The following is a 26,815-nucleotide window of genomic DNA, read 5'->3' on the forward strand; positions in this document are numbered from 1 at the left end:
ATGCTGTCCTCAAGCACACAATTCTTCATTTGATCAAAAACTAGTGGAACTAGAATTTGTGTTCAGCCGATTAAAGGTCTGGATCCATGATACTTTGTTTCAGTTCTAGCTGTTTGAAACTTTATCGTCTTAATTTTGAGACTGAACATACACTGTGTTGTTCTAATTGCACTGGCTTTTTGCAAAGAACTTTGTACTGTATTCAGCCAAGTTACAGGGTTTCCAAGATCATGGTCTTGGCTCAGGATAAATGGAGCCAATGAGCTAAACAAATTCCTGCTTTCTTGGTTCTTATAGTATGAGAAAAATGGAAAGAGCAGGATACTTTTACCACTTTGTACAAGTGAAACAATCCTGGAAACTGAAAAAATGTAAGTTAGCTGTGTTTATGTCAGAAAGACACATTATTTTAGAAATTATTTTTAGCTTTCTTTAGAAATGTGAACCATAAATTATAACATTAATGAAGCAAACCTTTCTTGGAAAATTTAAGAAAAGTTCGATTTAAGATAATCAGTTTGGGATTTAAAATAATAAAGAAATTGAGTCTAGTACAGACCAAATATTGTGTTCTCATAACATGTAATAGTAATAGCTCTGTGTAGAATGAGGATACACATGTCTATATTTGTTTCAACTTCTGTTATTAAGAATGCTTTTCTAATGAGATAGATTTTAAAACTGGGGTTGAAATAAATGAGTAATGGAAAAAAAAAAGAGAAGGGACTTCTAATCAGGAAAACAGTGTACATTCTTTCAAAGTCATGTTTATAAGTTCAGAGAAGCAGTGGATTTAGTTCAAAGACAAACCATATTTCAATCTGCTTTTCAGAACTACTATATAGTTCACTACTAAAGATTGTTTTCAGCTGAATCTCAGCACAACAACAACTGATTGTTTGAGATACATTACTGGGCATCATCCTGGGCTTTCAATTGTAAGGTATCACAATTTCTATGGAATACTGAGAGGGCAAATCTAGTCTTGATGCAGATCTTGAGCAAAATATATGAGTTGATTCAGGAAGTTAACGTGGTTGAGCCACTAAATAAAAGCGACCATAATATAATTAAGCTCAACATCCTCCCGTGGGAACCTACCATAAGGTAATAATATTAAAGTACTTTTCAAAAAAGGAAGATTTTTATATTGAGGAAGTTAGAAATAGCCTGAAGGGGAAAGTTAGGAAATTAAAATCCATAGAAGCAGCATGGAGGTTCTTTAAAAGTACCTTATTAGAGTCAGGGAAAATATGTATATACTGGAACAATCAGGAATCAAGAAGGTGAGAAATATTGCGAGGTGCAAGGGAATGTTCAGGCCCCCAAAAAATAATAATCCTATAATAAAATGGAAATCCAACTCAAGTGGCACTAATAGAGCAGAATATAAATTCAGAACTCCAGAGTAAGGGTTATATCCTGCCATTGTTTCACTGACAGAGTAAGTAGGAGTTTCCCATAAATATTCATGGTAGAACAACATTCTGAGGTTTGAGAGGAAATTTAAAGAACAAATAGGGAAAAATACAGAGAATTTTTAAAGACATCATAATAGAAGAACGTCCTCAAGCTAGGTGATGATCTTTGGCAGAGGCTGGTTAGGAGGACCAATTAAGTATAAAAGGAAAAAATACAACTTGATTTCTTTCCATAAGAGAAACTGAGAAAAGCACATCCTATAGTTGGTGTTTAACATCTGCTGCTTCTCCACCTGTAGGACAAGAAGGGGAAAAGGGGAAAAGGGGAAAAAAAAAAAAGAGGGAGAAGAGAAATCGTGGAAAGAACCAGGATAAATTACCCTGAAAATTAGTGCTCAAAAGCAACTGGAAATTAGAGTAGTTAAGGTAACGAAGCTGTGCTGTTTCTTCTTGCAAAATTTCATCTTTGAGTCTGGCTTTAAAAGGTCTCTGAAGGTCATCCTGCAAATAATAGAGAAGGAAGAACAAAAAAATCCTAGATGAAAAATTAGGAGAATCGGGAAATTAGGCCCAAAAAAGCATCTTGTTTAAATGTTGATTTCTTGCCACAAATAGAATGCTGTCAAAGAATCTGTAAGGTAAGGAAGAAAAAGTAATTTATATTTCTAGAAGTTTTTATTTGGTGTTTCTGAAGAAAGTGGTATGAGGGATTGCTGCTCTTGCAATAAAAACATGAGCTGTTGTGGTCCTGACTGCACTCAGGCAAGAACTGCACGACACCAATGCCTCTGGACATATCTCCAGTACACTTCTAAATTAGGAGTGAAAAACAAATAGCAGAAATAAATAATACATATCTTTAAAATAATTTTAAAATGTGTAATCTTGTATTGCTTCCAGAAAATCAGCTGTTACTTTGTAAAGTTCATAACTAAGTGTCTGAATTTGCTGGTGATACAAGATTGAGTGCGTTGGAAGGAAGTCTAGAGAAATTTTTTTAAATATAAGTAATGAAATGGCACAGTAATTCAATATAACATGAAGAATCTTTCAACATGCAGAGAGCTCTCTGACCTTATTCTGTTCTATCCTGGAACAAAATATAAGTGTCAGTGACAACTCCAAAAATCTAACCAACTATAAAAAGCAGGTATTGAGCAGTATCTAAAAGAGATATTTGGGTAATGAACAGTGTCGCTATTTAACTCAGCAGCATCATCAGCAGTACAGCAAGATGCAGTTGAGCAGAATAGTACTGAAAAGGGTTTTGACAGCATATAAAATGATATTTAATATAGAAAAAATAACATCTAGCATAAATAGATGAAGTAATACATTTCAGAAAAGGCAATATTGCCTTTTCATTCTGTTTTTTCTTTGATTAAAAAGTTTAGCAAATGGAATTGTCACACTTGAAAGGAATGACATTTGAGCAACATAATCACTTGTCTATTACATGCTGCTGCTTTGATGGTTTCGATTCAGCACCAATTAATGAAGTATTTGCCTGTAGCTTTTCTGCTACCATAATTTATTATCCAATTGTTTACAAAAAACACAGCAGCCATGTAGTTTTCCTGATAGGGAACTGGGCCATCTGTCACTAAAACTGGGTGCAGGTAGGTCCTGTGTCTGCTGATGTGGTAGCCTGTAGAACAATCACCTTTAATCTTTGCTTCAGATTCTTGTCCAGAAATAACGTTGTGTTAGCTCTTGTTTCCTGCGTGGGACAGAACCAAGCATCTCAAAATTAGCTTCTGTGTGAAACTTGAGGTATGCTGCAAAGCTTGGTGACTTGATAACTCATTTAGGCTACCAGGCTCACGTGCACAGGCTGGTTTGTATCAGACCTGGATGCAATAAAAAGCATTTCCAACAGTAACTAGGAATTGTCAAGATACGCTTCTGGGGAAGTTTACAAAATTACAAAATATTGGACACAATCTACAATAATGCAATTAAATTCAGAGAGGCAGCTTCAGAGGCACATAAAAGGTATATGGTCCTTGCTCACAGAGACCAGCTGTGCTATTGCATGAAATTAAATATTGTTTGGTAAAAGGGACTCATTGCTCTATATAGATCAAGGGCATTATCCCGGATATGGAAATAAAAGATTGTAGTCCCTGTCATGTATCAAGTGCAGAATTCCGCTTCTGATCCTTACGAAGATTGTTTGGAAACCTTCTCAGGTCCAGAGCAGAAATTCTAGTAAAAACGGAAAAAGGAGAAAAAATCCCTAACAACATAACAAGTAGCTTGAGAGGTTAAATCTTTAGATTAGATGCCTTAACTGTTTTGGTTTGGGTTTTTGGTTTGTTTTTTTTTTTTTTTTTTAATGATTAGGGTTTTCCAGCAATACCTGCCACAGAAATGTTTTGCCAAAAAGCATAAGAGTCACAGACTCTCACAGAGGACAATTACATTGGGGCTGTCATTGTCTAATTTCATTGCCACATTTAACTACCCCTCTTGTGGAACGAGGTCCCAAAGCCTTCTATTCCCTGGACTGAACAAGTTTAGAGGAGTCTAAAGTCTAGGAGACCACTCTGGTGGCCTCTCCACAGAGGGCAAATGCTCCAGCTCCCTTCACACCGTGGTGGTGACACCACTCTGGTGCTGAGGGGCTGTGGAACTCAGAACTGCAGGTGCAGTGTTCTCTCTGCAGCCTCCTGAGTGCAGGGAGAAGGGAGGATGAGGGGTTTCTCTGCTGCCTGTATTCTTGTTAAGCAGCCCAGCCCAGTTTTCTCTGCTGCCAGGGCTCTGCTGGCTCATGTTCAATTCTCTGTCTGCCGAGACCCCACACTCCCTTTCAGCAGAGCTGTCCCCAGCCAGTCAGTTCCCTGCCTGCATTGTTGCAAATGTAATGGGATTTAGAAAAGAAAAAGTCTGTAGGAATCTCTAGCTGTAGTTCTGATTCATTCCTTCTGGCTGGACTATCCAGTCAGAGGTAGTTCTTCCCCAGCACAACGAAGGTCAAGGTTTCTGTTTAAAAACTAGAATCCAGAGATAGCCTCCCCAAGATATCTTTTTTTTCCTCCAGTCCCTCTTCCACCATAAAACCCATCAAGCTGCTTTAAACACTGTAAAGTTTAGAACTTCATATCAGGCTGGCTCCTCTCTGTCTTAAGAATTACTTTAATTCCTCAAACAGCAGTATTCAAATGAAATTTGCCAAGTGCATGGATGTGCATTAGAGTTCAGAAATAACAGATGCTGTGATGTTGCTGACTTAATGGTTGTGAACTGCAGATGTGCACAGAAGGGTGTGAAAGAGCCACTCACACTATTTCCACTGAAGACTGTCCTTTAAGGGGTTGATTTTCAGATCTCTTAATCACTGCTGTAACCAGATACTTAGACTTGAATATTTATTATATACGTAAGGCATTAAATACTTATTGTGATTTATAGCTTGGGTTAGGATGTTATTTTTAAATAAGCCATGTAAAGTACCTTCAGTCCTGTCCGTACACACACGCATGCGGCAGACTCCAAAATCATGAAATTGGCTTAAAAGCCACGTGCTTAAAAAGTTCATTTGAAAACAGGGGAAGTGGAAATTCACTGCCCCCTACTTTTTAGTTTGATTTGTGTTCCAGACTTCTTCCTGCAATCAAGAAGTCTGAAGGTTTCAAATTAAAAAGCTGAAAACCTACTTGCAGTCCTTTATTCTACTAATTTCAGCTTTCAATACACCTCTTATACTTCGCAAGGCTTGTAATTTAATTGCAAGCGTTGGCTACACGACATACTAAGATGTGTGCACACAGCTATGTAGCTGAAAATTCCACAACATAATGAAATATTAGTTGTAATTAACAGAGACTGGATTGCTGAGGCTCTGTGGCATGCCTGCAAATGTTTGAGCCCACATTCCTTCCATACAGTCAGCTCTGACAAGGCTCATAAGTCCCTCATGCAGGGAGACTGTGGGAAGAGCCCATATGGGCAGGGAGCAGGGGAACCTGCTGGTGTTCTGGAGAATATCTGCTTTGTTTCAATCTTCAGAGCAGAAAGGCCAATTTTCATATTACACTTATTACATTTGGTGTGTCCCTGGGAGATTTTCCTCTATCAGTTCCAAGAACAATTGCAAGGAAATATTTCTGAGTTTATGAATTTGTAGAGGAAGTGAATTTACCACTTTTAAATATGTGTAAGCAGTTACATTTTTATTCCTCAGATATAGCAAACTGTGTATAGCCTGTCATTTTTTTCAGAAGTTACTGTTCTTTTTCTCCTAAGGGAATATGGTTTCTGTAGCTTTAGTGAGGCTCTACTAATTATTACATACTTCATATTTCTAAAGAAGAAATTATGTTTATCTTAGCTATTTTTCTTTCAGGAATTGTTCCATTCAGTACTTAAGTATAGATTGCAAATGTGTGAATTTCCTATTCCATTTGCAGGGGGAAGGGAGGATAATATAAAATGTTGGCATTAATGAAGGAATAATATATCAGCCTATTACAATATTCTGACAACTCCAGTAATTTTTTCTACTTTGAATTTGAATAACTGTCACATTTAGCTAATGTCCATACAAATGCAAAAGTGTAAATAATGACATAATTTAAAACAGATGCCCAAGTCTTCCAACAACAACAACAAAATCAGGAATAATGAATAATATTTACTTAAATTTCAAGTTTATATTAAGTAATGCAATGGACTATTTGAAAAAGCTGTCAGGGGTCTTTGGATTAAATGGGTCCACATCATTTGTGTACTGCATATCTTTGAAAGATGACTTGAAAGATATAATCCCAGCTGATAATTCCATTACAAATTAACTCAACTGGCAGATATTTGTCTAAGGACAAGGATGCTGATGAGCCAGTCATGCTGAAGCAACAAAAAATGAGTCCATGACTCCTCTAAAAATTTTTTTAAGTTTGATTCCAAGAAACCTTTGCAGACCAACTGTGATAAATGTGCACTTGTCACATGGAAGGGAAAATTATTTCCTACCTAAAAGAATTATGATGATGGTTATTTCTTCTAAGAGACAGTAACACCAAAGTGCATGGTTCCTTTCTTCTTGTGAGACCTAAGACTTGGGACTGAAACTTTGGTTCTTACAGACAATCACATTTTTGACAAATTGCTACTGCTGTACTCCTATCATTCCTGGACTGTTTGGGGTTTGGTTTTGTTTTGTTTCAAACAAGTTACAAAGATGGCTTAACTTCAGAGAGATTTTCTTAATGAAATCCATTCCACCCAGAAGGTGTTCTCTCTAACAAATGGGAAACATCACTAAATTTAACCTAAAGTCTGAGCATATGGAAAGCTACATAGATGATGTCAGACATTACAAATATTATTTGTACTTGCTAGTTTACTTCAAGGGAAATTATGAGAATGACATCATAATGATGACTGACTAATTTTTATTAGTGTTTTCTCTCTGAAACTCTACACTTAGCGTTATAAAGAAAAACAGCTTTTAAAATGCCATATCTGTTATTCTTTTCTAACACTTTGTGATTTTCTTATTTATAAAAGATATTAGTATTTTAAAATACCATAGATGCTATCAGCTCTTGTTCTACTACTTTGACATGTCAAATATTTTTTGTCAAAAAGAAAAAAAAAATTATTTGATGCTCATAAAAGATAGGAAATGATCACATCTTCTTTTAAATTAATTGCCGCTTGGGTTGGCCTACGAACCTATAAACTCTGCTGGAAGACTTGTAGCTAATTTCTTTACAACAGCTTCTTGCTCTGGGAATGAATTATGCTGATGAAGGGGTGATGACCAGCTTAGGAATAGCGATATGTTCCTGCAGTCAGCAAAGACAAATCACAGGGTGCCATAACTTCAGAAACTTCCAAAATCCACAGAACCCTTAGAGCTCTATTTTACAGCAAGAAACCCGGTAATGCAGGGTTGCATAAGTACTTTTTGCAAAGGTCTGTTGGGTCATGTTGCTGAGGACCTCTTGCAGGATGGGCTCCAGCTCTGCAGGGCTGCTCAGGCACTCTGTTATCTTCAGAGCTGGAGAGAGCAGCAGCCAAGGACACCAATAAAACAGTGTCTCCCACAGCAAGGCAAGGAACGTTCCTCAAGCCCAGACAAAGGGCATCCCTACAGGAATACTGTAAGAGTCATCAAGGGATGAGATATGATGATTCAAGTCAGTAGGGAGTCCACAGCTAAAACCTGGTGGGTGGCACAGCAAGCGGAATTGTGGAGAATTCCCCTCCCTATTTTTAGGAACTTAGTACCACCAGCCTGCATTCCTGGGCTCTTTACTGAGGACAAGATGAGGCCACAACACCACAAATCTCCATGACCATATTAGTATCTTTCTCCAAATGTTCTTGTCCCATTCAGCACTGTGTTTATGGTTGACCTCAAAGGCAATGGTCTTATAAATGTGTTTATGGTTCAGCATGTTCATAGATGTTATACATATTAGGACCTTTGTTTATCTGTGAAGGCTTGTTTTCATGAGAAATTAATATTTATGGTATCACAGTGCTTACACACTTCAGGGAACTTTAAATGCTGTGTCCCAGTGGAGCCATCATATTCATTAATTAATTTAATATGTAAAATTCAAGGATGAATTTAGCATCAATAATCCCTGCCAGATCTGCATATTTGGCTCTGACTTCTGGCATAAAGCGATGCATTGTCAGTCTCAACTCCCACATGGATATATTTACATTAGGTGTGCAAAGGCAAGGTTCACAATGTGACTCCCGTGGCTGAGTTAAAGTCCCACTGGTAAAGCTTTTGAGAAATTGCCCCCTCTCAGTCTTTGCCACCCTCTTGCCTTAGGAATGCTGAGTGAGTGTCTAACTGCTCTTATTTAACTCCAGTGCAAAGCAAATAAGGCTTGGTACCGTCATACAGCATTACAAAATTTTACTTCCAGAAAATCCAGCAACATCTTCCATAAATGATGTGTATGTGAGTTCAGAGATATCCCAAAACAAGAGGTGTAGGTTGTATCAATGGCATCATTCAGCTCAGCACAAAAGGAAAGTTAGTTCTGAGACTGATTTGCAGAGCAATCTTAAGAGAGCTACACCACCATGTAATGGGTCTATGCTCCAAGGAATGCTCCCCTAACCAGCCCCATTTGCAAATGATTTTCAAGATAAAAATAAGCAAATGATCTGTAATAGATAATAAACAGCTAATCATTACATCACACATACCACATCAGTTAATACAGGTACATTTATTAAACCCCTTTCATATATGACTTAATGTTAAAGCATTCTATTTTATCAAGGATTCAAAGGGATTAGAGTTTAATTTGTTATTTTAGTATACTATACCTTTAAATTGTTGACATATAAGTTGTATAAATAGAAACACCATAAATCTCTTAAAAAATGTACCATAAATTTTTTATGTATGACCTTTAAGTAACAGCAGTCTGTTGCATAACTCTGCAGGGGAAGTCACATGGTGGAAACCTCATATTTCCTTAAATTTATGGTTGTTTCTTGGTGGTCTAAAAGACTTCTTTCTTTTTTTTTTTTTTTCTAAAGTTGTAATCTTAGTAAATTGTTTAATGCTTGGTCTAATGCAGGTCAGTGTAAGTTCTTATTTAGATTTATAATAGGAAATATATAATGTCAGATACCAATGAAGCCTGGCTAATAAAGTCAAGGATACCAGTGTTATGTTTCATTATAATGATGTGAAGATAATGCCTTTAGCTGCATAACCACCACGTTAGCTACAGACCATAAAATAATCTTTATGAAATCTCAGGGTAAGATTAATTATAAGAAAATTCTCCACTTTTTTTCCAGTAATTTTTTTCCTCCTCAATCAGAAGCATTTTTGATTGAGAAATTGCCTCATCAACATTGTATCAGATCTCATTTACTGACACCAGAAATCAAGTAAATGTTGAAGCGGAGAGAATTGGCTACCTCATGTTAACCTATTTTGCACTAGAAAAAAAAAAAATCAGTGGAGTTTGGGCATGTGCCGAAATACTTGCTGAATTAGGGCCTTATGAAACAAAATTTTATATTAAGGTAATGATCATTGCCATTACTTAGAGGAAATTTTACTCTTTCCTACTCCAAAAGAGTTTGGTTTACACTCAAAGCAGTGTTATCAGCATCAACAGAAAAGGTCTGCCTCAAGTTAAAACATGCAAGTGAATATAAGTTGCGTGAACAAGAAGAAATTATTAGTGGTTTTCCACCTCCACTGAAGTCCTCAGAATCCAAAACAGGAATTTACACCACTTGGCAGAATAAAAATTAAACCCCACTCAGAAATGTCAATATTTAAAATACGTAGTACAACCATAATTTAATGAGTTCTTTAAAAATACACAGGGCACATACATGAAGTGCAGTTTTCAAAACCTTTTTTCCCCAACAGTGGAATTGAATGTTGTAGGCAGAACAACATTAGTTTATGCTTTACTATAAAATAAATCCTTCTAGATAGTTCAAAGACCATTTATTTAAGCCTTAAGATATGCAAATCAAGCATGTGTGCACTGTTTATATCCACTCATGTTCCACTTTTTGGGCTACAAAACCAATGAGGTTTGATGAGAATTTAACCAACAAGGCCAAGGAAAACTGTGTTTGTCTAAATGCTGGATGCAAGTGTATGTAGTGAATATGTGCATAACACATCAGCATAAACTGCTTGGAAAATCCAAGCCCTGCAAAGTCATAAATCCTCCCCAGAGAAGCAGATGTGCAAGGCAGATGTGCATGTTCCACAGGAGATGCAAGTGAAAGCAGTGCTTTGTGTGTCCAGCCTGGCAAAGGATGAGGGCAGGTTTAGATTGGATATGAGGAAGGAATTCTTGACTGTGAGGGTGAAGAGACACTGGCACAGGTTGCCCATCAATCCAAGATACCCAGTGGTGTGCCTGCAGTGTCTTAGTAACTTTTGGTTCAATTGACTCTGGTCATTCTGTCTAAAGGTCTCAGATGCTATGCAAGTTCAATCCCTACTAAAAAAGAATTGAAAATAAAATAATGAAAATTCTTTTTTCCCTCTTTTGCATTCAGACTTCTGGATAGGCATTAAAACAATTAATACATGTTAAATAGATATCTCCAGGAGTGTTTAACAGTGAGAAATCAGACATGTAAAAAATCTGCTCAAAACCGAATTAGGACCAAAATACAATAACAGCCATTTTACTGCCATTGTATGAGCACTGCTCAGTGAAGGAACAGGTAATTTGTAAAATGAGTATCTTTGAGCCTGGAACAGGGTTAATCCAGAATCTTGACAGACATGAAAGCCTAGCAAACCTTTTATTTTCTCAATAATTTTCTTCAAAAAGAGCATTTAGAGCCTGAACTTAGAGGAAGGATGACAGTACTCAAGGCTAGTCTGGAGCAGAAGGCAAATGTGCACCAAAAAGAGAGCCTGGAACTTTTTCCTATCCATGCAAGGCATTCATTATCCTCACAAATAACAGAAAAATCAGCACTGCTGGGGCTTTCACAAGTAGATGAGGGTGTCAAGGGAGAGGCAAAAATCCATCCCGCAGGCAGCGAGTCTCAGGAACCTCAGAATGCTGGCAATGGCTTAGTTAGAAACCAGAGAGCCTTCCTATGCCAAGAACAGACACTAAAATCTCAGACAGTTAGTGCCAGAACAGGATAGAGAGGAGTGAGAATATTCTGAGATTTTGAAAACATACTCTCACCAAGTGTGGACTGAAAGGTTCTCAGAAAGGGCCAAATGAAATATTTCATTTCAGTGTTGACATTCTTTTAACTAAAACTAATTTCTAAACTGAAAACAACTCACTGAAATAATCAAAATTCCCACTTTTACACGTATTAGAACTGGATGTTCCAAGAATTTCAGAACTATTTCACATTTTGCCCCCCAAATACAACATGTGTGAGAAGCAAACCTCCCTTTCCATGAGGGAAAGCGGGGGCTTGGACAAATCAGCATTTTCCAACGCTGTCTTTACTGAGAGAGCTTCCAGCCTTTTGTACTGAAGACATTTTTCTTAGTAATTTACTGGTTGTCTTAGGACAAATGAGTTCTGAAGTTCTATGTCTGCATCAGCTATTGACACACACAAACATATTCCTCCAATTATTCCATATGCATGCAGTGCCTCACCCTATTTCATTTTTACAACTGAGCATGCTTAACACATTCCTTCTTTGCAATGTCCAAAACTATCTTTGCATTCTCAACAAGAAACATATTTCTCATTCACACATCTTGGGCCAAACCCAGATGGTATTAGTTTCCTACAAGGGTATTTCCTGTATGTCTGAATTGTCAACACGGCTGTGGATTGCCATCATTCTCCTCTTATATACAGATTCTAGTCATGGAGAGCAAACCGTATATCCTCCACCGCCCTGGTTTTTCCACTTGGCACATTTCATAAAAATATTCACGTCTCTCTTCAAAATATTAATATTTTTTCTCACTATTTTAGTTGAGAGGTAAAGACAAGACCTGTATGAGGGATCCACAAAAAAATGCTTGATTATTTTAGCTTCCTCTGGTGTTCACAAAATGTCTGTGGAAAAAATCTGGATATCTCTGGATTTATTTACTCCTCGTTTTCAGGTAGCTGGCAAAATACGTATATTTCTTAAGACTTACTGAAAGAACTAAAATAATTTGATTGCTTAAGGCAGTATTTAAAACCAAGCTTAACTGCAGCAGTGTAGGTAAGTTGCTCACTGGCCTTTCTGTCCTTGGGCTGCTCAGCTCCTGGGGCACTAGGAGGTTGATGGGATTGGCAGAGAACTGGGAAGAAAAATCCTTGGGCAGTGTCAGAGAATGCAAACGCTTTTTTCTTCACAGCTGCCACTCAGTATTTTTTCAGAAATGTGAGGGTTCAATGCTTAAATGTGTTTCTGACCCAGGTACAAACATGATGCACATGCATGATTTTTGTTGAAAAAATGCAATCATAGCCTTTTTTGGATTATTTTTGGATGCATTTGTACCAGGACTCCAAAAAGTACAGTCCTTATATTTCAAGGAGTTTGATTTTAGATAACAAATAGAGTTCCAGTGCTCACACTCACATGTGGAAACTTAAAACTCAGTAGTAGATACTGAACATCTAAATGGGTTTTCTGTTTGCATTGTGCCAATAAGACAAAACTGTTTACTTTTTGGAACAGCTGAATGGACAAAGAATGTAGGCATAAACAATTTCAATACTGGACTAAGAAGGCATAGCAGAGTGGCCTAGCCTTCATCCAGTAGTGCTGTTGTATGTCTGCTGGTAAAATCTTGAAGAATATTTACAGAGCTTCTAAATACAAAGTCTGACTTTGCCTATTATATTTAGCTTAATAATTTCTGAGAAAGCCAGCAACACATGCAACCAGCATTTGTTTTGAAGATATGACACATTATTATCAAAACTATGCTGAATGCTGATGCCAAATAGAGGCTGAAATATGCCTTTCCATGCGTCCAGAGTCCAAAAGTTCTTTGGATATTAGAGAGCAGAATTGCATTTGCTTTATTGCTAGGATTTGCACACGTATTTTTTGGCCACTGAAAAACAGTGACATGTTCCCATCTTTCAGGCCTGCAGGCAAAGCCTCACATTCTACGTGGGGTCTCTGCCCTCAGGAGAGAACCTCAGACAAGATCATAGGTGCTGTATAGGCACCAATTGCAGTAAACCTTTTTTTATCCTTCCTGTCTCTCTCCTGTGTTCTTTATGCTACTTGAACTTCTATCCCTCAGATTGCCTCCCACTCCCCTACTAAAATCCATTCAGACAGTGCTATTTTCCAGTTTCTTACAATAAGAAGAAAAGGAGATTTGAAATATCTTGCAGAAAGTGCTTTAAAGCCTTTCCTAAGTACCTTCATAGCCTTAGTGACTAAAGCCAGAAATTTGCTTAAGAAATAACCTTCAGTGGAGGAGATTACCTTTATATTTCCAGCACAGATGAGCATCATTTTGATAAGCCATGGAACTGCCTCTTCTCTCAAAACAATGACAGAGCTCATAAAGGCCACAGTTTAATTCAGGTTGTGTTGATTATCATGGTGATACTAGGCAAAGAAATACAAATGGTGTGGACTGAATGAAGTGTATCTAGCCCTTTATTAATTTCTGGCAAAAGGTATCCTGTTGAAGGGGTGGTTTTCAAAATTCTTTTAACCATTTATTTTGCAAGATGCAGACTGTTAGCAACTTTTGGTACTTGTTGAGCAAGTTTCAATATCCGTTAGCATGCAGACAACAGTAAGGACATGGAGACACATCTAAGTAGAAATCTAAAGCTTTTTTCCTCCAAGCTGGCTGTGGTTTGCTGTGTTCTCTCCCAGCCCCACAGTATTTAAATACATAGCTCATGTGAATGTACCATTCCTTTTGCAACCATTAAAAGCAAATACCTGCTCCAATAGGTGACAGTTCAGCACTGGGAGCCAAAGGAGAAAGGCAGAATTGTTTGTAAGAGTAATGTCACCATGGCATATTCCCATTTGCATCCCTCTTTCTTGAAACTAATTATTTTTAATGCCTACAATTAGACAGATCAACATTTCTGGTTTTAATTTAATGCAGAGAGTATGATAATTACTGTTATTCTGTTCTGAATTATATCCCTAAATTTCCATATAAAGTGGTCACGGTAAAACAGCATGAATTTGTTTTCGATTATCAGAGTATAGAATTTGTTGTAGATTCATTCATTTTATATAAGCACTGTCAAATTTGTTCTGTGTCACTATACATCCTTTTTTCCCCCTCTCTCAGCAGAAAAGTCTTATAGCTCATTTAAAGTGCTGTAGACTTTTGTGTACATTTATGAAAATTAGCAGCTGAAGAAGATCTTTGCATGGTAGTAGGATTTTTGTTTTTCCATAGCATATTTTTATCCATAGGAAGGACAAAAATGACAGCAGTGCTTGGCTGAAATATCATGCCATAAAAAAAGCAACTTATGTTTTGAATTGTAATTCTTAGAGTCTTTTGACAACTCTCTGCCATTAATCTGTATTTTAAACAAAATGAAAAATTGTATTTGAACATGCTACTGAAAAATAAATATAAGTTTTATATACATAGTGAGGGAAGGAGAGCATGAGAAAACCATGCCAGAACAGATGGCTGAAAGGATCATGGTCAAATTTGAGCATTGGAAGAAGAGCAAGTCACTAAGAAGATTAATTTGTGTTGTTTGTGTGTTTACAGAAAAATTAAGTCAGATAGCATCAAAACAGGTGTAAGTTTTAAAAAGTCATTCTTGATTGGAAGAGGTAAAGCTTTGGTGACTGGGAAAAAGTATTATTGGTGTCTTGTCATCATGTCATGTATTTGTGAATGTTAATGGAACGTAGTCCGTTCTCTGTGGGGCATCATCTGAGCCAATTTTATTGGACTGCCTACTGAAAGAGAGTTTTAAATTTGCCTTTGTCACAGAAGTGGTGTGGAAAGGTGGGTAAAGCTTCAGAGCAACAGAAAAGAGGAGGAAAAAATACAAAGGTCATCAAGTCTATTCTCCCCTATTAATGAAGGATTTTCATGGTCAGTAAATTTCTGAACACTTACTGCATTCTCATTCACTGGAAGGAAGCTTTCTCTGCTTTCCTTGAAGGCAAATTCTGCAGCACAATAGACCTCAAACCAATGCAGCAGAAAACCTGTCAGGGAAAGACAGTCTGCTGTGGAAGAATGCTGAAGAGGAAAAGTGTAGGAGAGCAGATATGCCAAATAAATAAATAAAAGAGCAGAATGTGGAGGCATGCCAGGGAACTGAGAAGGAGCATACTTATTTTTTACCTTCCCATAGTGGCCTCCGCTGGTGAACCACTCACTGAGTTGCTGGTGGAATGTAAAGCTTCCTTGAAAATAAATCCAGCTGGGGACAGAGGTGGAATCACCACCTGTGTTCCCAGAGGATAAATGCTGCTTACAGCTCAAGAGGCCTCTGTGGTGCAGGAAAGTGTGTAATTCACACCTTCCTGAGCCAGCTTTACTGAATGCAATAATCATCTGGTCTTTATTTGAATCTCCCTCTTCCGGGACTGATTTCCACTGTCTTCTGTTATTCCAATTCTCCTAAAGCAGTGCAGTACATAAAGTTTCTCAGTCCAGATGCAGACCTCACATGGGCTCATGGCCACCTCCTTGCAAGCACACTCGCAGCCCTGTGTCACTCTGCCCAAAACCTCTCAATTATTGGCTGGCTCTGGGCAGTCTCAAAGCTTTCAGCTGCTCCCAACCAATAACTGGGAGAGCTGGAAAAGCAGGATTCCTGTTGTACCAGAAGAGTGTGAAGGAGGCAAGCTGTGGGTTTGTGTTGGGTTGGCATCTGCATTTATAAGTTTCATGTACTTTCTTTAGGAGGACGGGAAGAAAGAATTGTATTATCAGGGGACGAGGATTGTCATTTGGATTAAACTAAAGACTTGCCCAGCAGAACAGCAAAATCTGGAGTTGAGGAATTAAAAAAATAAGTACAGAGGACTAGGACTAGAAGTGAAAGGTCCTGCATTTAGTGACTGGTATCTTCAAAGGACTGTGAAGGTAAGGAAAAGAAAAAATTATCCCCCCATGTCAAAATTTTGTCTTTGCTGCAACAGAAATAAGAAGAAAAAAAAAGAATTAGGCTTTAAATTCTAGTGCTATCAAACATCAGAACAGAAAACTTTGTGATGGATGCACTTTGGCCATTTTGAGCTAAATCCTACCCTGCACCTAACTGAATAAAAAGCACCTCTGACTTCAGGAGGTTTTGTGCTTAAATTCCAAGCCAGAGTACAGTCCTTTAAGTATTTCTCATGTATAAAGTTAATTGTAAGGCGTTCCTTTACCTAAAGTTATTTTAAAGTCAAGTATTAAAATAGTGCATTGTTGAAATCCGTAAAAAATAATGAAAATGTTTTGTAAAAAATCCTTAGATAACTGCAAAGTCCTTATCAACAAGGAAAAAAGTGAAGCTCTGCAACACAAGAGGAAAAAGGAAATGCTTTGGAGATAGGGTCTAGTATGTAGCCCATACTGAGCCATGACATCAGTGTAATTATTTTCCCCTAAGGTGAATGTCTTATGTTACAAATCCTTCCCTTGCCAGAGGCCTCAGGCCCCACAGATAGCAAAGCACTGGAGTCCTCAACACCCAAGAGTCTCATCGGAGCTCTGCTCCTGCAGCCCAGACAGCTTCTGCTCCTTTCATTCCCTGTTTGCTGTATTTCCACCAGTCAGGGGCAATTCCCTCTTGTGGAGCTCAGAATAGGTGGTGCAGCTGGAAGGGCAGGCTGTACCCCTGCGGCAGACCTGGGCAGGCTTCTGCTTCTGCTGGAGTCACGTTTCTGTCCTGTGCTGGGGCCAAATTTCCAAAACATGGCAATTAAGCAAACACTTCCCACTGAGAAGAATACCTGACACTGATCTTCAGGCCTCCTGCATCTCGTTCTGAAGAGTTCAGATGGTGCTGCCTGATAAGAGATTTTACCCTTCACCCATGTTTTTTACAAATAAAATTCCTTAAGATCAAACACTTGGTAAGGTATATTGGTTATGTTATTTATTACATAGGAAATAAGCTAAATTAAAGGTGATTATATTACTTCAACAACTTACCCAGCATTTGTGCTATAAGAATAGATGAAAAAAAAAAAAAAAAGACATAAAGATATTAGAGTTAAAATATTGGGTGTTGAATTTGCGTATTTTAAGCACAACCCCTTTTTAAAAACGTTGTTACTCCATTCCAGCACGAGAGTGAGTTTGTCCAGGCAAAAAGTGAAGTATAAATACCATTATATACCATATATATATATATATACACACACACCCATCATCTTAATACTGTTAAGTATAAATACCATTATTTTACAAGTATTATATAAAGAGTGCATTTCAAAATCAATTTTAAAGGAAAACTTGGAATATGCTACCTACATTGTTTACTATTAAACCACACAGAGTAATGGAAATAAATGGTCACGTCTGGTTTTGCTTACTAGCATTAATTACTACTAAGGATATGTAATTAAGGGTCATACTTACAATATGATCTATTTTAAATTAAATAATCTAAAATACCAGTTAAAGCATTCCTGTGTGTTTCTCTATGTTTACTATATGTAATAACACATATATTGACATAATTAAATGGCAGCATGTCTTAAAAATAAGTGCAGCATATGTTTCTGAATTATAGAAAAAGCATAATGTTTTATTATATTATATTAATAATATAATAAAACTTCTCTCTATAATACCAGAGGTATACCAGCGTACATTTGAAAGCACGCAAATTGAAGCAGAGCCCAACTAAGGAGTGGTTACATGAAAATAGCACCATTCTGTAAAAATCCAGTATTCACATGCCTTACATCCAGTATTCACAGGCAAGTTACTTCTCTTTGTGTTAGGTCAAAATACAAAGTGGATAATTTTGTGCACTTGTTTAACATTTTTACAAGTGTAAATATATTATAGCAGAAATTACAATGCAAAAAGAACTATCAAAAATATCCTTCAGTTGAGAATACATACTGCTGCAATATACTTTCAGAACTGACATAACGTAGCTAAACAGCCCTTTAAAAATGAAAAATACAGAAACACTTTGTTTTAATGTTTACTTGGCTTTATACTGACTTTATGGAATTATGATTAAATTATTTTCATGGCTGTGGTCTTAAACTAGACCAAACTGGGGTTTAAAGGTCCGAGGTTCCTGGCCCAAGGAAATCAGTTTTGGAAAAAAGTGTATTCTTGGTACAGAGGGTGTCACAGCCACGAACAGGAGAGGGGAGCGTTCAAGCTACAGAGCAGCACAGGCAGTCATCAAAAGTGGGAGCTGCCAGATTTAGTTACGACACAAATTTCACATTGGCCCCAGTCCACAGTATGTTTAAGTAATTAATACTCATTTCAGCCAACCATCATTCTTTGTCTTCAACAGACATCCCAATGGAATACAAAGATTTGTCTCATTCTTCTTGCCCTTCCTTATACAACTGACAAACATTAATGGTTATTCCATCAAATGGTGCAGTGCAGAATCTCATACAAGCTGATTTGTCATCTACAGTTTGTTGGTGCTGGTTTCGTCTAAAGAGAAGCTTTCAAAGAAAAGGATGTCAATAACCTTTTAAGCTGCCAAGAAAAAGATACACCGATTTGATACATGGTATCCACAGGAAAGAGTGTAAAGCCTGGGATGCTGGCTTCCTATCAAAAGTCCTTTGATAAAAAAATAAAAGAGAGGAATATTCTATAGAGAAGGTCTGAGATTTTGTTCATAATTATTCCATTTGATAGTACTAAAATTACTACTCCTAAGGGATTTTGCTGGGTTATCTCTCAATTTACCACGCAGCATATGAGACAACACTACAGAAAACTATATACTTTCTGGCACATAGAGGGCATTTTAAAAGCTATGGAAGTTGTGGCAGGGATTTGGTTGGGAAGAACAGGTTTGCCAGTTAGTGATAAAGTTGAAAATACATATGAAGAATCAGTTTCCAAAACCAGGAAAACTAAATATGGAAAAACTCATCTGGATTTCTACTTGAACATAAGCCAACTAATGGCTTGATGCTGCACTGATTTCAGTATCTTGGAGGGATATTCACAAAGTTTTTATTAACTGCATGAGTAAATAGACTTTTTAGAACAAAATGTGTCTATCTGACTCTGAAAAACTGCAGTGTGACTTTTCAAGAAGCAATAGAAACAATCCATGAAGTGATACACTGCTCTCTAACAATCATGGAGGACAGCAATGAGTAAAAGTCATGATCCTGATCCTACGAATGCAGCTTGCCATAGTTACTACTTTGCAGGTCCTGTGTTTCATTCATTTTTCAAATTCTTGCTTCATGTGTGCTTCATTAAAAGCTCTTAATTTAATTTTCACCTGTTTATGCTTTCAACAGCTTCGCTTTCACACTGAGATGGCTGCCATGGCATCAAGCACTAAATAAAATCTTCAGCTCAGTAACAAAAAGATCTTTTCTTACTAATACTTTCAATAACTCACCTTGCATGGCAGACCTAGTGTGACTCACTGACATTCCTGGGCCCTTAAATGAGCTGAACTCATCTCTCAGGAGAAGAAATAGGACTGTCTTTGTCTGGGCACAACAGATAGAATCATTCCTCAGGAATCTTTGAAATATGCCTTCCTGTTCCCAAAGCAACTGATTTGCCTCCCTTTGCTTCAGACTTTATCAGAGCAACTTGGTCAAAGCTCTTAGAAACTCAAACAATAATATCTACAATCAGTTCAGACTCAGCTGCAGAATTATTTTTGGCTCATAAAGGAGAAAGAGCTGGATTGGCAGTCCCTTCATCCATGATGACTGCAACTGATTTGGCAGCTCTCACTAGACTTTCAAAACTAACCTCTCTGATAACCCCCTGAAACTAAATTTTTCTAGCAAACAAACTAGCAAATTTTGTCTGCCTCTAAATTAGCAGGATCCAGATTTCATTGTACAAATCTGTTTGTATGGAAATCTCTTGACCTATTTACATCTCCATTTCTGACTCAGGTTTCCCTTTGGTGGTTGTGATTAAAAAGGAAGTACGGCAATCATGTTGAATTAAAATAAATTAAAGCTGTGCACTTTCCCAATTAGGCCCTTTGTGGGATGACTTTCAACAGGAAGACAGGCCCATCCATCACTCTGAAGTGCAAATACATTTTAAAGCTTCATTTTCTCTTATAATTTCAAATTTCATAATTACTTATCTTGGGTGTGGTTAGAGTTGCAAAACGTTGTCTCCTTATGGGTGCAGAGCTGGAGCACTGGAATCTACAACAGAGTCACTGGTTCTAGTTTTGAAGGGCTGGCAAGTCCTGAGTCAAACCCCAAAACATCTATCACCTTGTGAGTAATCACACATATCAATTGAATTTGAATTGTTAACTATGTGCTGTGTTTATTTCTGAGCCTCAGCTTTGCTCCCTGTACTGCCTCAAGAGCAACAAATGACTCTGAGTTTTATTTTTCATTTATACAAATACAGTTTCAGGCATATTAATAGTACATACATTTTTAGAAGCTTTTTAGTAGCCATAAAGAAAACAGCCTTCTATTTAAGTTGACAGGGTATTTGCATTGTCACAGTACATTACATGGATTGGATGTTTAACATAGAACTGTACTATCTTCATGGCAAACATAATAACAAAAGCAAGTTGTTCTGAGATTTTTCTATTTCTATTTAAAAAAAAAAAAAAGACAAAAAAACCCCAAAAACCCTTTCCAGTGAAGGACCACATGTAAAACGATGGTTTCTCTGCACACAGACCAAGGCTGCTTATTACCTACAGTACACCAGCTATGATGAACAGACCACCATAGTTGTGACAACTGATGTTGCTGCCTCCAGGGTAAAACAAAGGTTTACATATTACACAAGCAATTTAACTGTTTTCTAAACATATTGCCAAGACAGTGGGAGTTGGCAGCCAGCACTGTGTTTTAGGTTTTGGATACTTGGATTAGAAGTGACTGCTGATTATAGACCTTTTTATTCGTCTTCTACGAATTACAAGCAACCTAGTAACCCAGCAAAGAATCCTTCACAGCACTTAAACTTGTCTTCATGGCTTCCCAAAGATTACGTACACAAATCACTCCACAAAAGTGGCGTAGCAGACTTGTGCATAGATAACTACATAAGGCAATTGTCTTGTTCTAACTCTTAAAGACTTCCCCAAAGTGAAATGTTTTATAATCCTTTTTGTGCAGTAGTCAGGAAAGAAATAAAAGAGTTTGGGCAAAGATTATCCACAAGAAAGAAACTTTTTTTTTTTTGGGTTCCAGCTGAAACACAATAAAGAACATAATTAACTTCACAATTCTTTGTGTTTTTCATTTGACTGCAGGGAGGAGATGAAAGAGGACTGTTAAGCCTTGCATTCCACCCCAATTACAAGAAAAATGGAAAGCTCTATGTGTCTTATACCACCAACCAAGAACGGTGGGCTATTGGACCTCATGACCACATCCTTAGGGTCGTAGAGTACACAGTATCCAGGTATCAGTAAGAAGTCTAAAATTAACAAACTCTGTATTTCTCAGCAACCTCTGCACCATAGTATTTCTGATTTCTAAAAGGGATATGAGGTTTACAATGTATAAACTTGGGCACCTGAAGAAAAACTATTGTGGATTTTATTAGTAGTTTTGGAATGACAGTAAGTGCAGAGTTTTGTTTTTTTTTTTCTTTTTAAGACTTTTTTCAGTTATTCTGTCATTTTTAATTATAATTACTTCCTACTTATTATGTATAGGCAGCAAAGTAATTGTTTGTGAATGCTAGAAAATTGAAATTTCTCAGAAATAACTGTTAGGCATTTTTCCACCCAGTTACAACATCCACATCTCAAAGTAAAATTTGAATGAGTCAAGTGTATTTTCAGAAAGAAGAACAATGATAGTGAACTGTGAAAACTATGTTCATATCCTTAACTTGCAGGAAAAATCCACACCAAGTTGACATGAGGACAGCAAGAGTGTTTTTGGAAGTAGCAGAACTACATAGAAAACATCTAGGAGGACAGCTGCTGTTTGGCCCAGATGGTTTCCTATACATTTTTCTTGGAGATGGCATGATCACTCTAGATGACATGGAGGAGATGGATGGTTTAAGGTACAAAAATTACCAGTGGATAAACTTCTATTATTGTGCTCCAAGGCCTGTTTGGCTCAGGAGAATTGCAGGTGCTCCTGTGGTTTTTAAAATATTTTTTAAGTACAAGAGTATACTCAAAACCTAGACCAGAGGGCAATTGTAGTACCTGGTTTTAAATTTATGGAATGGAATTAATTTCAACATCACCTCATTTCATGTTTATGGTAAGAGTGTGCTCTTCTACTTCTCCTTTCCTCCATCCCAATCACAAATGTAAGTTAAAACTTTTTAGTTTCTCCTGTTTCATGTAACGAGAAAGTTCTGAATACTTGCAAAAAAGTAAGCTCTGTTCAAACAATACCAATTTTTCTCACTTGCTTTCTATATACTTAGTCTTTGGATTGTATTGTGACTAGAAATCATTGAATTCAAGAGTAGGATCCAAAGTGTGAGCAAAAAGCACTTTGTAATTACAAAGTGACTATATCCATAGTTACCCTAGATGACACACAGTATAAAAGAGTTAATACCTTATATTTGAGACTCTAAACAATTTTGATGTTTGGAAAGTTGTTCTTATGATCAAGTTGCTTCCCAACAACAAGATCAGAGGCATTTTAGTCTGCACATAACAAGGCAAGATATTTGCCAAAGTGAATCTCTGAAAGGCTCTGCTACACTTCTTTGGACTTGCATCCACCATGAAATCCATCTCTACATGATTAATCAGTAAAGTGGGTCATTTATTTTGCTGGTTCACTCTAATATTATGTAGATTAAATCTACCAGTAAAACACCTTTAAAAACCCAATTATTTTACCCTCCAACTCTCTCAGTGATTTTACAGGTTCTGTATTGCGCCTCGATGTCAATACTGACCTGTGCAATGTCCCTTATTCCATCCCACGGAGCAACCCACACTTCAACAGCACCAACCAACCTCCTGAGATTTTTGCACATGGACTCCACAATCCAGGCCGGTAAGTTTCAACTAAACTGAAATTACTCTGGAGCAGACACTATTTTTAACAAGGCTTTTTTTTTATACAGACAGGTGGCAATATTTCAATAATAAAAGCACTCGTGAACTTTTTGAATCTTCCACTCCACCTCCACACATGTCACAGTTAGAAACAAATGTACATTGGCAAAGGGGAAAGAGAAGAGCATGCACAACTACTACAAGTCAAGACCAAAATAACAGAAACAAAGTACAGAATTTTTAGCTTTAATTAGTAATAAAATTACTACCTTTGTGAAAGAAAAAGCTTAAAGCAGAAAGTTGGTAAAGTACAGCTGAAATGGAAATCTTGACTGGGGAAAAAAGGCACGTGGAAAACAAATGAGAACATCTGGTGATATCTAAACAATAGCAAGGAGGAGAACAATGCTTTAACTAAACAACACATAATTCAGCAAATTAGGTGGGTGGTAGCACTGAAGTGACTTTTAAAGTCTTGGTTTGAAAAAAAAAATAGGAAGTCAAGTTGTTCAGATAAGGACTTGATTATTGGACTTTTTAACATTCCAAAATCGCTACACCATATAAGTTCATTTAGCTTAAGGCATTATTCTTTTCAGGTGCTATATTGCAGACTACATTACATCACTAGGGAAAAATAGTTTTATTTCACATGACATAGAAATGTGTGGGAATGGGAAACTTGTATTGTCTCCTGTATATAAGTCCAATGCATTTCTCAGGTGTTTTGGCTCAGCATGAAATAGGTCCCTCAAATGAAACAATAGGTACCACAAAGAAATAATAATGCTTTAAAATGTAATGCTTCATATTGATAGTTATATGTTATGAACTCACCTTTCTCACGGATTTTCTCTTTTTTTGTTATTTTAAAGGTGTGCTGTGGACCGGCACCCAACAGATGTAAACATCAATTTAACTATACTTTGTTCAGATTCAAATGGAAAGAACAGATCTTCAGCAAGGATCTTACAAATAATAAAGGGCAAAGACTATGGTAAGTTCTATCCAGGTTAAAGCTGGCAACAGTCAGGTTCTATTTCCATGGAATAATAAACAGAAAGCAGAAGAGAATATGTAAAGGCCTATATAGCCATGATAGGAAAATTACAGCATAGATAAGATAGACAACTTATCTGAGATAGAAGAGAAATGTCTATCTTTTCAAAAGAAATCTTTGATGTAGAAGCGGATAAAAGATGCAGGCCAAAACCAAATTGAAATGACTCAACTTTGTTCTTGTTGGTGTAGAGTGTCATGTAAATAAGATTTAACAAATTTGACAGTTGCTAGTCTGTCAAAGATCTCACTGTTGCTGCATATTTTGGCTCATAAAGAGAATATTTTGGAATATCAGGAAATGATGAAAACGTATTCTTAGTCTTTCACAAATAACCTTTTGAGACAGAGAATGGAAACCTCATGTAATGTGCCTCTTATAATGGAAAAAGTGAGATAGACAACAGCAGACCACAACCAAACAGGGAAATTACTGAGTTCTGTTTAAATGTTACTAAAAATAAAAAACTTAGAAAAAGGCACTATGCTGCTACTTCAGAATAAATTACTAGTTTAGATTAGATTACAAAAAGATAAATACACTCAATTAGGGACTTTGGAATATTAAAGTGCTTCATGCTCTCTCTGAATCAGTATGATTACCAGTCACAATTTCAGTTTGGTGTTTAACTCAGGTGCTCACCAAGATCCCTTGCTAGTTCAGGCAAGCCAGGTGACACTTCCTCTGAGCTATCACCTGCCTTGACTGCCCATTTAGCAGCTTGTAAATTCCTGATGGTAACATGTGATAAATGCCAACGGTGTGTAAAGGCATTGAGAACTGGCCTGTCTCCTGGAATGTAGCATTTCCCTTTCTAATCACATCCCTAGGTTCTCCCACCTGTATTTCCCTTAAAAGCAAAGCAGCTGTGCTGGCTGGCACAACAGTACACAACAGCATAATGCAATTGAACTACTGCAGTTATTGCATGGATTTTCTGTGTCCATTTTATAAAAGCCAAACCAAAGAATAATATTTGGTTAACCACTGCTCCAATGGAATTTTGACTGCATCCTTATTGCAGAGTAAACTAAGCAATATTGTGTATATCCAGAGCAGCTTGCCAATATTAATACTAGGCTGTGGGTCAATGGCTTCAATAAAAAGAGTTCATCGTCTTTTTCTCCCCCATAAATTTTCAGCTGTATCTCATGTAGAACAATCTGGGAAATGCATTTATCAAAGGCTTGCAGATAGCCCTCTGACCAAAAAAAAATTCCTATTAAAAATGGCTGACTGGCTGTGGCTTTTTTTAAAATTATGCAACTAGCATGTCAAATGGAGTCTGCTTGTACCCTAAGTGGTATTTGATTGCATCAGTAGGATACATGTACACTGGAACTTCCTTGAAGAATTGTTTGATAGGACTAAACTCTGTGATTTTGTGAAATAAAAAGGGGGGGAAAGTACAGGAATTGCAACTACTATAGCAACATAAAATAAATTACCATGAGAAGATACAGCCAGTAGTAGTAGTGTTTTATGGGATATAACACACATACCAGTTTTAAAACTGTGCCTAGGAAAGTTTCTCAAACCATTGAAAGGATTTCAAAACTAATTCTACTGAAAATCACTGGAATTCCTGCACTGGACTCTACAGTAAATGGGGGTTATTTTGTTCCTGAAGTTCAGGAGATCCAGTCTGCAGACTGGATTGACATGTAGAAATTAATAGCAGTAATCACACTGGTTTCAATGGAAGTCCAGCCTAATCTTTACGTAGTTTTATTCTCCCAGCTTGTGCACATGGAAGAAAGCAATTATGGCCTCACCTTCTGAAATCTCTAATGGATTGTTTCACAAACAGACTTTGTTGGAATTTTATGATTTTTTTTTTAACATCTCATTTCTGGCAACACATCTTGAATTCTGAAGAATCTTTAAATGGATTTAATCTCTTTTCTTGAAGCAGTAACATTTTCCTAAATGTGCATCAATATGAAAATGCATGTGATCTAATGCTATGGTAGTTCCTTTTCAGAGAGTGAGCCCTCCCTTCTAGAATTCAAACCATTTAGCAGTGGCTCCCTGGTTGGTGGATTTGTGTATCGGGGCTGCCAGTCGGAGAGGCTCTATGGAAGTTACGTGTTTGGAGACCGCAATGGGTAGGTGTTGCACAGCTCACTCCTAAACAGAAATGCCTGTGAAGTGGATTTAGTCACTCAGCTGCCTGTACAAAGCCACAGCAACAGTCTTGTATATTGTGTCACTTGGCCAGTTTAGCAGCGTGGTAATGCAGATTAGATTCCAGATCTGGGAATAAAATAGCACAGCATTCTAATGAATGGTGACATACAGAACATATCTAATCCTTGGGAAAAGGTACAGGAAGTCGTAAGACAAGGAACTGCACAGATGTGTCTATGAAGCTACTTGCAGGAAGTGTTTACTTTTTTATCTGGACAATGAAAACCCTCTGTTCAAAATGTAATATAACTTTTTTTTTTTTTATGTGTTTGTGAATGTAGAAATTTTTTAACACTGCAACAGAGTCCTGCAACCAAACAGTGGCAAGAGAAACCCCTCTGTCTTGGCAACACTGGCTCATGTAGAGGTTTCTTTTCAGGCCCTGTCTTGGGATTTGGAGAAGATGAATTAGGTAAGTGATAAAAGAATTTTTCCTAATTTATAAGGCTTATCAGTAATTTCTGCAGCAGTATTCATAATTATAGTAAATGTTTAAAAAAGAAGCCTGTTTTCCCTTTGCCAATGCTGTCTACACTGCTCTCAGCTACACCCTCAGCAGCCTTGTAGGAAGAACTGAGAAGAGA

The 26,815-nt window shown here is 37.2% G+C and overlaps 1 protein-coding gene across 1 annotated transcript in view; it reads left to right on the plus strand.

The window, feature by feature from the left end:
* Positions 1–26,815, plus strand: part of LOC121339899 (hedgehog interacting protein) — a 69,030-nt gene that overhangs the window by 27,774 nt on the left and 14,441 nt on the right. The window contains exons 5-10 of the mRNA XM_041412117.1: positions 21,251–21,402; positions 21,844–22,017; positions 22,836–22,979; positions 23,857–23,978; positions 26,026–26,149; positions 26,513–26,643. Coding sequence (XP_041268051.1) covers positions 21,251–21,402; positions 21,844–22,017; positions 22,836–22,979; positions 23,857–23,978; positions 26,026–26,149; positions 26,513–26,643 — 847 coding nt within the window. The remainder of the gene's footprint in view (positions 1–21,250; positions 21,403–21,843; positions 22,018–22,835; positions 22,980–23,856; positions 23,979–26,025; positions 26,150–26,512; positions 26,644–26,815) is intronic.

The sequence above is a fragment of the Onychostruthus taczanowskii genome, unplaced genomic scaffold, assembly GCF_017590055.1.
Source record: "Onychostruthus taczanowskii isolate IOZ18803 unplaced genomic scaffold, ASM1759005v1 scaffold38, whole genome shotgun sequence".
Classification (NCBI taxonomy): Eukaryota; Metazoa; Chordata; class Aves; order Passeriformes; family Passeridae; genus Onychostruthus; species Onychostruthus taczanowskii.